The 17,096-nt window shown below is 40.5% G+C and overlaps 1 protein-coding gene across 2 annotated transcripts in view; it reads left to right on the top strand.

Moving 5' to 3' along the window:
• Positions 1-16,135, top strand: part of SUMF1 (sulfatase modifying factor 1) — a 106,107-nt gene extending 89,972 nt beyond the window's left edge. Inside the window, exons 8-9 of one of the 2 annotated variants that reach the window (XM_004738408.3) lie at positions 4,383-4,442; positions 15,027-16,135. In XM_004738408.3, coding sequence (XP_004738465.1) covers positions 4,383-4,442; positions 15,027-15,137 — 171 coding nt within the window. In that variant the 3' untranslated portion in view covers positions 15,138-16,135. The remainder of the gene's footprint in view (positions 1-4,382; positions 4,443-15,026) is intronic. The other variant, XM_004738409.3, reaches the window with a different exon arrangement.
• Positions 16,136-17,096: the final 961 nt, after the last annotated feature.

Below are 17,096 nucleotides of genomic sequence, written 5' to 3'. Positions count from 1 at the left end.
CACAATTGTAGTTGGAAACTTTCACACCTCTTTATCAACAATTGAAAGTATAATTACATAGACAATCAGTAAGGATCTAAGAGAACTCCATGATACCACCAATGAACAGGACCTAATCAGGTCCTGTTCCAACAGCAGCAGAATATCCCTTCGAGAACTCATGGAATGTGTACCAAAGGAGAACATATCTGAGGCCATTAAATAAACCTCAGTACATTTTTAAAAGTTATAGTTGTACACAGTATGCTCTCCAACCACAATGGAATCATACTAGAAATCAAGAATAGAAACAAAATAGGAAAGTCTCTGAACACTTGGAAACTAACAGCACACTGCTAAATAATCCCTGGGTCACAAGGCAAGCCCCGAGGTAAATCAAACAGTGCATCAAATAGAATGAGAAAGAAAATCGGATGAGTGCATTACCCGTGAGGAGCAGCCCTTGTGGCGCCCTCCTGTACCCCAGGGCCAGCCGCTCGTTCCAGGTAACTAACTCCCCACTGGGACACAGTGTATAAGAAAAGCAGAATAAATGCTTGATTCCATATTATTGTCTAAGCAAAAATGATAGTGCAGTATATTCTGACAGAAGTGCCTTATATTTTCTTCAATGTACCTCATTCTTTTTAACAGCCATGTAGTATTCCACACTGTGGAATGTTATCAAGCAATATGTTTAACAGCAGTGCTTTTTTACTTTTTTGCTGACTGAGGAAGAGTCAGATTTTCTCTCCCTTCTGTTGCTTTCCTTGTCATCATGTTGGGTGTGCAAAGGAGAGGAAGGGTAGTATCTCTCTTGACTACACAAAATGTTATTGTTAATGCTCCTGTGAAATATATCCTTGGAGCTTTGAACAGGCTGGCCACCGTCCTTCCTGCGGACTTATTTCTCATCCAACAAGTCAGTCTTACTGATGAGGGTTCTGTGGTGTCTTGTGTGGGTTTTTCATTGTTGACAACTTTTATGCCTTTCCAGGTGTTTTAAATGGGGGTGTATTTCCCTGCACTAACACTCAGAGCACTGCTTCTTTATCTCTTTTCCTGAGATCCTTAGCTGCTTCCTGGCCTTTTGAGATTATTGGGGCAGACATTTAGAAACTTGCATATTTTGTTTGTTTGTTTTTTTCTGTTCTTTGCAAGCATTAGAGGCGTTAAAATTTTGGTATCTGGGAGGAGAGCAGGTCTGGGTGATAGTCCCTTGGGAGATAACAGTCACTTGGGTCCTTGTCAGTTTCTGGGTGGAATCCCTGTGTGTGGTTTTTTACTTAGATTCTTAATGTAGGCAGTAGAAGTGATGGGACACTGCAGCCTCTATTCTTGTGAGGGTAAGAGGCAGAAATACGAGGCACTCAGACACTAGTGTTGGTAGTTTCCTAAGTGGTCTTATTAACCTGCATTCACAAACTTGATCATGAGAGACAATTTAAATATTGATGTATCGATCCTTTCTTTATCAAATAGAAAGGAGGACATTTCCTCTTTGTACTGGTGTCCTAGGGCTACTGTAATAAATCACTACACACTTGGTGGTTGAAACAACAGACATTTATTCTCACAATTCTGGAGTCAAGGCTGAAATCAAGGTTCCAAAAGGACCATCCTCCCACTTGCATCTCTAGGGGAGAACCCAACTTCTGGCAGGTCCTGGGAACCCTCGCCTGGTAGCTGTGTCACACCAGTCTCTGCCTCCATCCTCACATGGCCTCCTCTAGGTGTCTCTTTGTGTCCTCTCCTCCTGTGACAAGGGCGCCAGTCATTGCATTTAGGGCTCATCATGATATTGTACGACCTTACCCTAAATTATGAAAATTACCAATCTCCAAAGTCCCTGTTTCTAAATAAGTTCACATTCTGAGGCCCTAAGTGAGTGACAATTCTGGGGGGACACTATTCAAACTGCTACACCCTCCCTAGTAATTTTTCTGTGTTTTGGGTTTGTTTTTTTGGTTTTGTTTTGGTTTTGGTTGGTTGGTTTTGCAAAGTGGTAAGCATTTCAAACAGTCAGAGCTGATCCTACATTGTGTTGTTTTTTGGCAAAAACAGTTTTATTTACAAGAATCATCTGAGCAGTCACCTCAGTTGAGGCCGGCATTCATTGCTGTAGTTATGTTGATACAGGATGACTCTTATTAGTGGTCATGTCCCTTTGATGGCTGTCGTATTTATTGACTGCAGGCTCACTTCCTTGGAGATGGTGATGAAAGGGACTGATTTTGTTCTCACTCATTCTTATTGGCAAGTCTGCTCCTTCTTGTCCTTAGATGTAACCTAACAAAAGAATTTAATCTTGCATGATATCAGATACTCTGGTCAGAGTTTAAGCTGTCATTTGGGTCATTGTAACCCAGCACACCGAGAGCCACCTGAAGGAAGCAGTGAGTGTGCGGCAAAACCTCCTCAGCGAGAAAGTTCGGGTAGGAGACAGTGGCCATTATGTAGGGTAGCTCCACAGACAGCAGTGTGTTCCTTTCAGCTCCAGATTCTCTACAATAATAGAGAAGATTGTAATGCAGTGTCTGCCAGGTTCCAGACACACCTGGGAAGAAGGCTGCGCTGGCCGTCATTATTCCCGCAGGTAGCTTTTCTCACTTATAGTTTGCCCATTTCTAACCACTGAAAGTTTATTAGCATAGCATTAAGCATTTAAGGCCATGGAAATATGGGGGCCCTGCCATGGAATAAAGAATAGTCAGTGGCGTGGCCTGTGACCCTTTCTAAAGACCTGGAAGTGCTTAGAAAGCATGAACTTCTGCCCACATAGTTGACATTTGCAGGTCAGTGTGTTCGCCAGGCTTGGAGAAAACATGGCTCTGCCACTTAGTCTGAGCCCTTGACTCTAGGTAGTTGACAAGAAAAAGAAAACTAAGATAGGGGTCATTGTTCGAACTTGTCTCATTTTCAGGAGACAAAAAGCAGGCAGCTGCATGATTAATTGACTTTTTGCCTAACAAAGGAAAAGCAAAAAAAAAAAAAAAAAAGGTCCTTGTAAGCCCTGAAACTTGCCATATGTGGTTCTGGTTTGTAGGAGGCTATTGGTACTTCTCAGATGTTCTTTGCATGACTCATCTGATGTTGAGGCCCTTATGCTGGTAACTAAAGTTTTAGGATGTTCATTTCCAGTACACTTTTATCGAAAGCCCTCCCTAGAAAAAAGAGTCTTGCATCTTGGCTGCCTGTTTCAGGCTTCAGTTTCCGTTATGGTGGTAGCCACAGTTGCTTCTGGTCCCCTTGTCGGCATTGCCCAATTTTCTACATTCCTGGTCTCTAAATGGGTAGCATAATGGACTGGAGCCAGAATGCCTGGGTGTGAATCCTTATTCTGCCACTTGCTTATCTTACTTTAGAAATTGGAATGGAGAGGGGTGCCTGGCTGTCTCAGTGGGTGGAGCACGTGACTCTTGACCTCGGGGCTGTGAGTTCAGGCCACATACTGGATGTAGAGATTACTTAAAAATAAAATGTTAGGAGCGCCTGGGTGGCTCAGTGGGTGAAAGCCTCTTCTTTCGGCTCAGGTCATGATCCCAGGGTCCTTGGGATCAAGCCCCGCATCGGGCTTTCTGCTCAGCAGGGAGCCTGCTTCCCCACCTCTCTCTGCCTGCCTCTCTGCCTACTTGTATTCTCTTGTCTGTCAAATAAATAAATAAAATCTTAAAAGTAAAATAAATTCTTAAAGAAAAAAAAGGAAGTTATGGAGATTACATGGGTTAATATTCGCATCCACGCTTGGTTCATAGCAGCACTATGTAACTTGTTTTGAAAAGGATGAACTGTATTCTGTATCTTGATTGTGGTAGTGGTTACAGGCCTATACATTTGTCAAAACTCATCAAATGTGTGCATTTACAAAGCATTAAAAAGATTAAAGTTCATTGTATGTAAATTATACCTCCATCAACCTGACCCCCATTTTTTTTAAAGATAGAAAGCAAAATCCTTCAGTCAACAAAGGGTTGAATAGGTGCTGCACAGTGGGATTACAAAAACATAATTCAGAAGGTGAGCCAGTCCACTTAAACAAGCCAGTTGTTATGCAGCATAAACTTGCTTATCAGTGTGAGAAGGTGATATCAGAGTGCTGCCAAGCCGCTTATTAGTCATCTAGGTGAGAAATGCTATTACCAGGTTTAGAAGGGGGATTGTTGCTGTAGTCTGAAAGATTTCACCAAAGTGGAAACCTGAGGCGGACCGTATATAGCCTGGGTAAGATTTGGAGAGGTGGGCATTTGGAAGGGTGTACGGGTGCAGATTCAGGGCCCAGGGGCAGAAAAACATGGAGAGAGTAAAGGCAGATATGAAAGAACTAGTTGGACTAAAATGAACTCTCTGCCAATTGATGAGGAACATCTGTGCTTTCTGGACTGATGCATCCTCTTCATCCACAGAAAGGCCCCCCTTCTGGAAAAGACCGGGTAAAGAAAGGTGGATCCTACATGTGCCATAAGGTAAGTCAAGTCATTAAACTCCAGTGTAAACATTAGCCCTAAAATACCCCTCATTCACTTCTGCTAATACATACCTACCCTCATCAAAGTAAAACAAAGCAAAACAAAACAAAACAAAAGACATCTTTTCAGATTTGGATATGGGGCATGGGGAAAAGAAGCAGAGGTTGCGAATGATCTCTTGTTAACCAATTTTCATCTGTTAAATCTTGACCCTTTGAGAGACCTTTGTTGTCCCATAAACCAGGGTGGCTGTGTACTCTTTCCAGCATGTCTGTCTGGAAGTACACCCTTCATTTATTTGAGATTTCTGTAAATTTCGGCTCCTCTGTTGAGGTTAAGATGAGAGTTGGAAGAGGAGGGTGGATTACGGTATACTAGGATGGAAACATCACGAATGTTCTAGGTATAATGTATGTGGTTTATGAAATAAGCATCAGTCTCAAAGTGTGTCTGCTCTTTGGGTTGATTTCAGTGTCAGAACTGGTTGTTCTTGGGTAATCAGTGTGAGTTGGTGTTTCATGAGTAAAATTTTTGAGGAGTTTGGAAATTGAGTACCACCTCTCCCTTTTTTCTTTAAATCATGTATTTTTAGTATCTTTAACACTTCAGCTTCTTTCTATCCCTATGCAAAGATGGCATTTTGCAGATGGTTATTACGAGAAGTTTTCCATGGTAATTCAGTTAGACCAGGCAGTTAGAGACTTAAAACAACCTATAGGAGCTTCAAATTAAGTGACTAATTTGACAGTGGGTGTGTTATCAAATTTTACATTAAGACAGTGGTTTTCAAACTTTATTGCACATTAGAATCATCTGGGATCTGTATAAAAGACCAGTGCCTATTCTCCCCTCATCTCATTTTGATTTCTCTGGAGTATGGCCTGGGCATCAGGATATTAAGGGTCTCGGGGATGAAAATATACTGCAAAAATTGGAAACCACTGGTCTAAAGAGAATCTTTGTAGAGAATGTGTGTGTCTTCTGTATTTCTTAAAAATTTCAATCCCGGGGTGCCTGGGTGGCTCAGTGGGTTAATGCCTCTGCCTTGAGCTCAGGTCTTGATCCTATGGTCCTGGGATGGAGCCCCGCATCGGGCTCTCTGCTCAGCAGGGAGCCTGCTTCCCCCTCCCCTCGCTCTGCCTGCCTCTCTGCCTACTTGTGATCTCTGTCTGTCAAATAAATAAAAAAGACAGACAGAGATCACAAGTAGGCAGAGAGGCAGGCAGAGCGAGGGGAGGGGGAAGCAGGCTCCCTGCTGAGCAGAGAGCCCGATGTAGGGCTCCATCCTAGGATCCTGGGATCATGACCTGAGGTAAGGCAGAGGCATTAACCCACTGAGCCACCCAGGCACCCCAATAAATAAAATATTTTTAAAAAATTTTTAAATCCATGGGCGCCTGGGTGGCTCAGTGGGTTAAAGCCTCTGCCTTCGGCTCGGGTCATGATCCCAGGGTCCTGGGATCGAGCCCCATGTCGGGCTCTCTGCCTGGCGGGGAGCCTGCTTCCTCCTCTCCCTCTCTGCCTGCCTCTCTGCCTACGTGTGATCTCTGTCTGTCAAATAAATAAATAAATAAAATATTTTTTAAAGAAATAAAAAAAATAAATTTTTAAATCCCGTTATTTAAGTGGAAGTTTATATTTGAGTTTACTTTATGCTTTACATCCACATTTATGATAAGATGTAGGCAAATTTATCTTTACAATTCTAATTTTAATTTGAAATTAAAAGCATTGCCCTAGATCATCCTGGTACTTTTAAAGTTTTTTTTTTTTTTTAAGATTTTTTTTATTTATTTGACAGAGAGAGAAGGAACACAAGCAGGGGGAGTGAGAGAGGGAGAAGCAGGCCTCCCACGAGCAGGGAGTCTGATGTGGGCCTCGATCCCAGGACCAGGCAGACGCTTAATGACTAAGCCATCCAGGTGTCCCATCCCAGCACTTTTAAATGTTCACATACATATCAGTCTTTAGCTAGGGAAATAGACTTTTGCTAGGGAAGTAGACTTCCATGAAAAACAGGTAAATTTCTTTTTGCAGAATAGTATATCACAACTTTAATTACCACCAGTTGTGTTTCTGACATATGACACTTTTAAAAATTGAGAATCCAGGGGCGCCTGGGTGGCTCAGTGGGTTAAGCATCTGCCTTCAGCTCAGGTCATGATCTCAGGGTCCCGGGATCGAGCCCCGCATTGGCCTCTCTGCTCAGCGGGGAGCCTGTTTCTCCCTCTCTCTCTCTCTATGCCTGCCTTTCTGCCTACTTGTAATTTCTCTCTCTGTCAAATAAATAAATAAAATCTTTAAAAAAAAATTGAGAATCCATTTACTCTGTAAGATTATTTTTTATTTTTTTTAAAGATTTTATTTATTTATTTGACAGAGAGAGATCACAAGTAGGCAGAGAGGCAGGCAGAGAGAGAGAGAGTAGGAAGCAGGCTCCCCGCTGAGCAGAGAGCCCGATGCGGGACTCAATCCTGGGACCCTGAGATCATGACCTGAGCCGAAGGCAGCAGCTTAACCCACTGAGCCACCCAGGTGCCCCTACTCTGTAAGATTTGAGGACCAGAAGAGTTTTCCTCAAGAAAATAGAGAAAATGATGCTTATAAAAAACATTTTAAGCATGAACACTAAAAGTATTCCATTGTTGTGCATATGAACGTGTTTACCTTAACATTTCATATTTTTTGCTTATTTTGAATCTGTATTTTCATAAGCTTCCCAGCTTATTCTTTTAAAATATCTTTTAACCTAATATATGTTATTAATAAATACATTTACATGATCTAATTGGCTTATCTTGTGTTCTGTGATCTTTGTAAATTCAGCTATACTAGTAATGTTTTTGTAACTTCTTTTGGGTTTTCTACATTGGTGGTTATAGCATCTGTGAATATAGACAATTCTACTTCCTTTAAAATATTTTTAACTACTTTTTCTTGCTCTGTTGCATTGGCTAGAATGTCTAATATAGTATTGAATATGAATGGTAAGAACAGACATTCTTACCTCATTTTTGATCATAAGGGGTTAAACATTTTTTAAAAATCAGGTATATTAGCTGTAGTGTTCTTGGAGATGTTCTTTGTAAGTCCAAGGAAGTTTCCTTCTATTCCTAGCTTTTTGTGATTTTTATCAGAAATGGATGTAAATTTGCTGGATGCCTTTTCTGCAGCTGTTGAGATGTTTGTATGGTTTTTCTTTTTCAGTCTTTCAATATGGTAAATTACACTCATAGATTTTCAGTTTTCAAATGTTAAACCATTTTTGCCTTCCAAGACTGTGCTTGTTTAGTTATTATGTATTAACCTTTTTATATGTTTTGGATTCAGTTTGTTAAAATATTGAGCATTTTTGCATATACACTCATGATGGATATTGGTCTGTTGTTTTCTTATCTAGTTTTGGTATCATTGTATTGCTGTGTTTAGATATTGAATTGGGAAATATTCCCTCCTCTTGAATTTTCTGGAACAGTTCATGTAGAATTAGCAGTATTTCTTACTTAAATGCTTGGTAGAATTTTCCCAAGGAAACCATTTAGGAGTAGAGTGGTAACCATAAGTTTAATTTAGTTAACAGGGTTATGCAAATATCTCTTTCTTCTTGATTAAGCTCTGGGAGTTTGTGTCTTTTAAGGAATTTGTTCATTTCAACTGAGTTGTTGAATTTATTGGCATAATCGCTGCCTTTCCATTGGCTGTTTGTACCATATACACTTAATGTGGTTGTTGATATTGCTGAGTTTAAATTTGACATCTTGATATTTGTAGTCGTTTTTGTCTCATCTGTTCTTTGTTTCCTTTTCTCTCACTTCTTTAGTTAAGCATCTTTTATCACTCCATTTTCTGTCCTTTGGCTTATTACCTAAAACTCTTTGTTTTAAAATTTTCAGGGTTCATTTAGAGCTTATATTATGCATCTTTAGCTTTTCTTAATCTGCTAAATTAAAACATTTAGTCATGCCCAGAGTGATGAAGAGAGTATTCCAGAAGAAAGAATAGCAGAGTAATAAAACTGTGGGATCCATAGGATTTTCCAGAAAAGAACATTAGCTCTAGGATCTTCATCAAGCTAGTTGCAGATGATGTAGGTATTTAACATCAGGCTGGTATTTCAGGTTTTTGTTTTGTTTTGTTTTGTTTGTTTGTTTGTTTTTTAAAGATTTTATTTATTTGACAGACAGAGATCACAATTAGGTAGAGAGGCAGGCAGAGAGAGAGGAGGAAGCAGGCTCCCCGCAGAGCAGAGAGCCCGATGCTGGGCTCGATCCCAGGACGCTGGGATCATGACCTGAGCCGAAGGCAGAGGCTTTAACCCACTGAGCCACCCAGGCGCCCCTGTTTTGTTTTTTTTAATAAGGAGTGAACTAATGAACTAACTAGAGAGGCAGAATCCTTGAAATGATTTTTGTAGCATAGGTAAAAACAGTAAAAGAAAGGAAATCTATATAAAGGAAAAAATGTAATTCATTTTGAAAAGAATCACCTTGCTTGAAAGGTGACTTAACTTTTGATCATGGACCAGGACTAGCTTGCATGACTAACATAAGCTCTGATGGTTACTTGTAACTTGTTTAAAGTCTATCCCAAGTACAGCTTCAATAATGAGAAGAGAGCACAGGAAGAAAAACTGGCGACAACATGGCATTGGGTTAAGAGCCCAGACTCTGAAATGGGATCAAAAAAGTTGTAATCGTGGATCCACTGCCTATAGAAGGTGACCCTAGGCACACTGTTAGCATCATCTCTGTGCCTCAGGTTTTTGTATGTATACAGTGCAAATGCTAATACTTACCTCAGATGATTATTGGGAGGATGAAGTGAGCCAATACATGTGAATTTCTTAGAACATTTCATACAGTAAGTACTCAAGAAATACTAGCTGTTGTTCTTGAATACTGTTAGACTAATCCCTGTGGGATCTTTAACCCAACCTATAACATGAAGGAAATCCTCACCTTCCTTCCATTTTACATCAAGATTACTAAGAAAGGAGTTGATGTAGTGTCAGTAGCAAGAGCAATGGATGTGAAATTGAGAACCCCGGCTTCTGTTGTGTGATTTTACATAATGATTTTTTTCACAATGAGCTATACTTTCCTTTATCCCTGGAAGTCTTCATCTCATAAAAACCATCTCGCTGTCCCTCTTGACTTCAGAGCCCCAAGGCTGGTAAGTCATTATCTTAAATGGATTGTTGCTGAGTCCAGGATCACTTTCTTAGTGAAGTTATTGAGATCAGTTTCATATAGTAATTATCCATTTTGATGAAAAAGGGCTAAAATGGGTCCTTCCCACTATCCATGTTCTTAATTAGTAAAATGACCCATATTTTAGCCACTCAAAGACCTAACATCATTAGCAACCATTTTGGGTACTAAAAGTAGAGCTGGAAAAAAAGAAAAAGCAATGAGGACATTTAAAATCAGGCCATTTTCCTTTTTAATTATGTGTTCTATTAGTTGCCCATTATTGGAATTGAAAATGAACTACTTATTAATAAGTGTTTGCTGAGTGAAAGAGTTCATTTGAAATGGAATGACGATGTGAATTGACTCTCTTACGGTGGTCCTGACCTCCCACCTTTTAACTCATGATGGGACTTGCTTTTTAAGGTTTAGTTCTACACAGTCGTTTATGCTAATGGAAGGTTTTAGGGTCTGCTGTGATCTCATAAAGTAATAGCTGTTTTTGTTGTCACTGATTTTAAGCTTTTATTATTTTACCAAAAAAAAATTCAATGTGTAAAAATCAGAAAGTAAATAATAAACATAAAAATGACAATAAAAACCACTTATCCTGCTTCCTAAGTAAACTGTCCTTAGTTTTTTGCCCACATTTATTAGTGCATTCTTGTTTCTTTTCTCCTCCTAGATGGAATTATTTTCTGTGTGCCAAGGTATTCAAATATGGCTATGGCAAAAATCTTTTTTATGTTATGGATCTCTTTCCTACTGTCTTACGTCACAGCTGCCTCACAATCCTTCTGAATATGGTCCTCCAGTCGGGCACCATTTTTCTGAGTTGTTATGGCCTGAATGTTGTGGCATATGAGCAGCATCTTATTTTAAAATCTTTTTTTAATTTAATTTGAGAGATAAGTTGCATAAGAAATATGCGATCCAACAAAGACCTTAGTCCTATGCCTTAGTTACCAGAGATAGTCCTCATCTTTCCCATTTATGTAGCAAATAACTTCTGTGTGTAAGTAGCCCTTGAACATTGCAGTAGCTGGGGCACCACCTCCCCATGCAATTAGAAATCCACATAAAACTTTTAACTCCCCCAAAACTTTTCTGATAACCTTCTGTATACTGTAAACCTTATCGATAATGTAAACAGCTGATTAACACGTATTTTGTATATGTATTATATACTGTATTCTTATAATAAAGTAAGCTAGAGAAAAGAAAATGTTAAAATTATAAGGAGAAGAGGAAATACCTTTACAGTGCTTTACTGTATCTTTTTTAAAAAATGCATGTAAATGGACCTAGTGCAGTTCGAACCCATGTTGTTCAAGGGTCAACTGTAAATCCACATTCAGATACTGGCAGTGTTCTCTTTCCAACAGAAGCTAGTTAAGACCTGTGGGGAAGCTGGCTAATGCTTTTGTTTTAGTGAGGAAGCAGATTAACCCCAAAATGTCAGTAAGACAGTCAGCGTTAGTTTCTATAATTAAGAGTGTTATGTTCATTATATATTTTTTGAAGATTCCTTTTATTTATTTGACAGAGAGACAGAGCACACAAGCAAGGAGAAGGGCAGAGGGAGGGGGAAAAGCAGAGTCCCCACTGATCAGGGAGCCCCATGTGGGGCTTGATCCCAGGACCTTGAGATCATGACCTGAACTGAAGACAGAAGCTTAACTGACTGAGCTACCCAGTTGCCCCTGTTGTGTTCATTATAAAGTAACAGTTACAATAACTTCCATGTAGCCAGTGCTTTACTTTTTTTATGTAAAGATGAGATAAAGCATTTTGACATTATTTCATTAATAGCCCCATTTCATCAACAGGGGAATAGATTCAGAAAGGCTTTGCCGAAGGTTAAATAGCTGAAGAGTCTTGGATTTTTCTCTTTCTGCTGAGTAAATTAGCACAATGGTTGTCACGATTTCCATTTGTATCAAGCCCAAATTCTTTCTGTTGAGAAGATTGCCTGTAATGTAACACCATCCTGTTTTATCTACCCATGTTTCCTGCTTTTTATCATTTACTGTCTTTGTACAGTGATTACTTTTGCCTGGAATTACTGTTCTCTAAATCTTTGGGCAACTCACCTGGCACCACCTCAGAGAGGCCTTTCAAGGCTGCCTTGTCTAAAGTAGCCACATACTCACTCCCACTCCTTTCTCCCTATTTTACTTTCTTCCAAGCTGACCGTTCCCAGGAACAGTCTTGAATTTATCAGTTTATTTGTTCTCTGACTAATCCCTGTTGAATGTAAGCTTTCTGATGGCAGGTGGATTTTCTGTCTTGTTCTACCTTTCATCCCTCATGCCCAGAATAGCATCTAGCATGTTGTAACATCTCAAATATTTAATGAATAAATAAACTGGGCTCTGACATGATCAGGCTATGGCCTTCCTATCCCCTTAACTTGCCTGAGTTTTTCCATTTTCATGCCTCTGATGTCATTGTTTTCTCTACTTAATATACCTTCTTTCCTCCTTTCTAAATTCTATAAATGAGTTCTACCCAAACTGCAGCTCTTGGGTCCCATAGCATCAGCAGCACCTAGAAGCTTGTCAGAAATGTGAATTCTTGGACTGCACACCAGGTTGACTGAGTCAGAATCCTTGGGTGTGTGGCCTAGGAGTAGGTTCTTAAGCTGTTCAGGCGATTCAAGTCCGAAGACCACTGCCATAATCCTGTAAATCCAGCTATGGCCAAGGTTTGCCTTCTCTAAGTCTTTCCAAAGTCTTTCCTAAAGACTTTGGCCTTCTACAAGGGACCATTCCTTTACCTGAGTTAATAAAAACCTCAGAATCTTTTAACCCTAGCATGTTTTGTAGCTGTCTGATGTGTTGTCATTGTTTCATCAGCCAGCCTGTGATGTCCAGCGGGACAGGACCATGCCCACAGTCAGGCTTCCTCTATGGGTGTGCACAGCAGGCAATCAGGAGATGCTTGTTTGTTTTTTGTCATGTGTGGTACAATTATGGAACAAGAATGTCCATGTCTGGATGCTTGCCTGCCCGTGAACTCGATTTTTGCTCCAGTGTAGAATTCACTATGCACACTTGGTACCATGGGGCCCTGAATTATCCACTGGCATTCTAGGCTGGAAATACCAAAGCACTATTGCTTCACAGCATCTGGGTGAGTGGGGTCTATGTGGGATGAGGTGGCTGCTGCTGCTGCTGCTTTTCTTTTCTTTTTTTTTAAGATTTATTTATTTGAGAGAGAATGTGTGAGTACATGAGTTGGAGGAGGGGCAGGGGGCGAGAATCTCAAGCAGACTCCCTGCTGAGCATGGAGGCTGATGTAAGGGTGGATCCCCCAACCCATGAGATCTTGATCTGCCCTGAAACCAAGAGCTGGATGCTTAACCGACTGCACCACCCAGGCGCCTCTGGGATGAGGCTGCTGCGTCCTCCTATGGGATGACCTCTAGTCATTTTAGGGCTTCCATTGCATGGCAGGCACCGGTCGTGTAGCAGATACCATCAGTTTTTTCATTATTTCAGGCCTACTTTTTATTCATCTTCCTCTGCCTGAATAGTGATAATATGTTATATTCCTCACTGGCCACAGGGAAAATGAGAAAATTGGTTGCTATTGTTTCACTATCTGTAGAAGACAAACCACTATGTCTTTGACATAGAAATTGTCACAGACAATTTCTGTGGCAGTTTTAGAGATAATTTCTATGAAGATTAGAAACACTCAACTTCTATGAGAAAAAGAATAAGAATTAAGGAAAAAATAAAAACAGCCTCTTTCAGACAGACCTATTTTCCCCTCCACAAAGGATCTCTCCTTCATGAGTCCCAAAGTTACTCTACGTGATTCTTTGTGCAGTTTCTTTAGCCGCCTTAACAGGGACTTTAGTTTCACTGGGTCATCTCAACATTAATGCTCATGCTACAGTGCGTAACTACTTTATTCTCATTCTCTGTTATTTTGTGTCAAAGTACCATCCTAGGATAGAAGAGTTTTGGGAATATGGCAAGTTTTGATGTAAATTCAGTAATCTGTGGTTATTCACTGACTATCTACTTCGGGGGCCGGTGGTGAGTCTTGCTTTCTTACCCAGGCAAGTAGACATGTCCCTGCAGGACAGATGTATTGGGGTTGGGAAAGAAGCATGAGATGTGCTGTCTTTCCGTCTAGGAGTATAGAATTTTGCTACAGAGGCAAGAGCTCTGCCAGACAGAGCTGGGCTCAAATTCCACTTACCTCAACAACTATGTCATCTTGGATAACCCATTTAATTTATCTGGGTTGTTCTGATTCAATGAAATGACACCTGCAGTGCCTCGCATCCCTGGCATGTGCTAGGCGCTCAATGTCTGTGTGTATTTGTGCTCAGGTATGTATATGTTCTCTGCTCCTAGATAATAAAACATCTCTCATACAGTAACGTATAGCTTTATAGCTAATCCAAGAGCAATGTATTTCTTTTTTTTTTTTTTTAAGATTTTATTTATTTGAGGGAGAGTCTATAAAGAAGGGGAGGGGCAGCTGGAAAGGGAGAAGTAGACTCCGCGCTGAGCCAAGAGCCCCATGTGGGGCTTGATCCCAGGACCCTGAGATCATGACCTGAGTGAGAGTCAGATGCTTAACCGACTGAGCCATCCAGGCGCCCTCCCCTCAAACTAACATATTTCAAAAAATGTTTTTCACAGCCTTTTCTACTCTTTATCTTCCTAGGCTTGCTGTTTAATTTTTGCTCCTCTGTTGAATATTAAATAATATCTTAATTTTGTTCATAATTAATATTTTCTCAATTGCTATTTAGCTTTATTATTTGGTTTAATGTCATGTACTCTAAATGTAAAAATAACTTTTCAAATTAGGAAAGTAATATATACTTATCATAGGAAATTTGAAACTCCATTGCTCAGATATAACTATTGTTTGCATTGTGCATTTTGAATCTGCAGTCTTTTTTTCTTTGACAGATGTAATTATATAGCTTGTGATCACACCACACACAGTTTTGTATTCTGACTTTTCATTTAACAGTGAATCATGAGAATTTCCTGTGTCATTAAGTATTACATAAAAACATGGCTTTTAAGGGTTGCTTAGTAATCTCACATGTGGATGAGCATAACTTCTGTAGTCATTGCTTGTTACATGGGTTTTCTTTAGTGTTCTAAATAATGCTGGCACTAACATCTTTACACCATAGTTTCTAAGGTGAACATTGGATTTTATGTGGTGAACTCTGAATGTGCGGCCCTTTCCAAAACATATGTGCTGACTGGGTGTTTTGTGTGTGTGGCTGGGGGGTGCTGTCTCCGGTGGTCATGCCTTCCCTAGAGCTTCTGCTTGGGTATAGCATGAATCTGACAGTTGAGACCCTTTCATGAATCGGAGAACACTCACCTTTCTCTCTGTCTCTGGCCAGTCCTACTGCTACAGGTACCGCTGTGCTGCTCGGAGCCAGAACACACCGGACAGCTCGGCTTCCAACCTGGGGTTCCGCTGTGCTGCTGACCGTCAGCCCACCACGGGCTAAGAACCGAGATGAGCCTTCCCAAATCCAAGATGTTGTGTCTGACCTGCCCTCGGCTTTCCTCAGAATGTTGAACAGCCTCGAGTGAAGAATTCCCACTCTGGGTTCATACCCGCCCAGTGGCCAAAGGAACCCCTTTGCGAGACCAAATCACTGACCTGCGTCAGCCCACGTGCTTTATTGTGTGGCGCATTTCTGGGGATCATTGCTGTGCTTACTTTGGAGAGTCTTTGAAAGGGGATGTGGGTAGAGGAGACCCTGAGTGAAACTTTGGAAGGCATGTGTTCTTCCCTGGCTATGCCACTGGGGCTAGACCTCAGGGTCCCACACTTGACCTTCCGGAGCCTCGGTGACCTCCTCTGTCCAGTGAGGGGATGCGCGGCATGACCTCTGAGGCCTTCTCCAGCTCACAGAGTTTATGCGTATATCAGAGTCTATTGTGGTTTCATAGTAAGAGTTTATGACAGATGATTTTTTTAGCTATTTTTTTCCATGTGTGAACTTGGGTGATACTAATCATGTAAAATAAGAGGTCCCTTATGTATTATTTTGAGAAAAGGATGGGATGGTGGAAGAGGTGGTGGTGATGAGTCTTTATATTCATACTGCACTTTGTGTTTTCAAGGAAATCGGTGTCTTTTACATTGTCAGGATGAATCCCACATGGGCCCCTGGTGGTGTGCTCAAGTTCAGCACTGAACACGCAGGAATGTCTGTGGGGTGACTCTACCGTGCTTTATCTTTTAACATTAAGTGCCTTTGGTCTGGGGGGGTGGTTAGAAGCCCTTCACCCCCCTCTCCCCAAAGCCTTCGGTGAATGTGAAATGTGTACTACACAGAAACCTGTTTAATTCTAGATGGAGAAGAGGAACAAGAACCTTGAATGAACTCTATTCAGGGTGTCCAGTATTTTATAATAGGGAAGTAGGAAATCTTGTTGATTGTGGAATATCAGATGCTCTGAATCATGCACTATGTCGAATAAATTGGTATCTGCTCAAGCAGGCTTCACTCTCCTTTTGTTCCTCTCCACTGTGTTGTTTTGTTTTAAGGAAAGGTCTGTGATGCGTATGTGTTTTATTTGCTATAAAGCTTTCATGTCCATTAGCTACTTGATAACTTTGATGTGTGAGCAGTTTGTGGGAACTTTTATTCCAGCAAGCCAGCCTATTTGGCCAGGAACCTTATTATAACCCTGCTTCTTTGTGCCTCAGTAGATGAGGCAGAGACAAGGGCTTGACCTTGGTTGGTGGCCCGGTAAAGCCTGACAGCTGCTTCACGTGTAGGAGAGCACCTTGTTGTAGAGCGATGGCTTTTAACTAGATGCCCCTGTCATTAGGAGCCCAGCATGATTCCCTGGTCCTTGAAGACCCCTGAGACATTTCTAGCACATCGTTTGAAACAAATGGCTCATTTTATGTTGGTTGTTCAAAAATTAAGTCAGATAATATTCATGAGTATTCAGCCAACACTTGATTGCTACTTTTGTGCATGGCCTGCTAACATTAAAATATTTCTCTTGGAAAAAAAAAAAACCAGTGGTGTTGCTGGGGCGTTCAGCTACATTTGTTAATCTGTCATTTTGTGGATACAAAATGTTTCCCTGCAAACTTTTACCAACTGATAATAAATTCCAGGCAAAACAAACAAAAATTTCATTTGCTTAATTGAAAAAGCTAAGTGTAAAAACTAAGGTATTTTATTCTTAATGCAGTTTTTGTTTTTACTTGTTACCTCCCACCTGCTTGTATTTTTTTTTAACATGGTTATATTCTTAGTGTGTATGTTTAGATTCTTCTCTTGTTAATGAATGTGATATAGCATAAATATTTTGGGGTGTGTTTTGGCTTAGTCTTCAGAATTGCTTTTTTAGCAGCAGCATAATATTGGAAAGCATTTAAGATGAAATCCTAACAAGCTTTCATTTAAGAACCGCATTTCTAGGTTACCAGACAACAAGTG

Source organism: Mustela putorius, unplaced genomic scaffold (genome assembly GCF_011764305.1).
Source record: "Mustela putorius furo isolate JIRA1106 unplaced genomic scaffold, ASM1176430v1.1 tig00003850_pilon_pilon_pilon, whole genome shotgun sequence".
NCBI classification, from domain to species: domain Eukaryota; kingdom Metazoa; phylum Chordata; class Mammalia; order Carnivora; family Mustelidae; genus Mustela; species Mustela putorius.
This window is presented reverse-complemented; position numbering and strand designations above follow the sequence as displayed.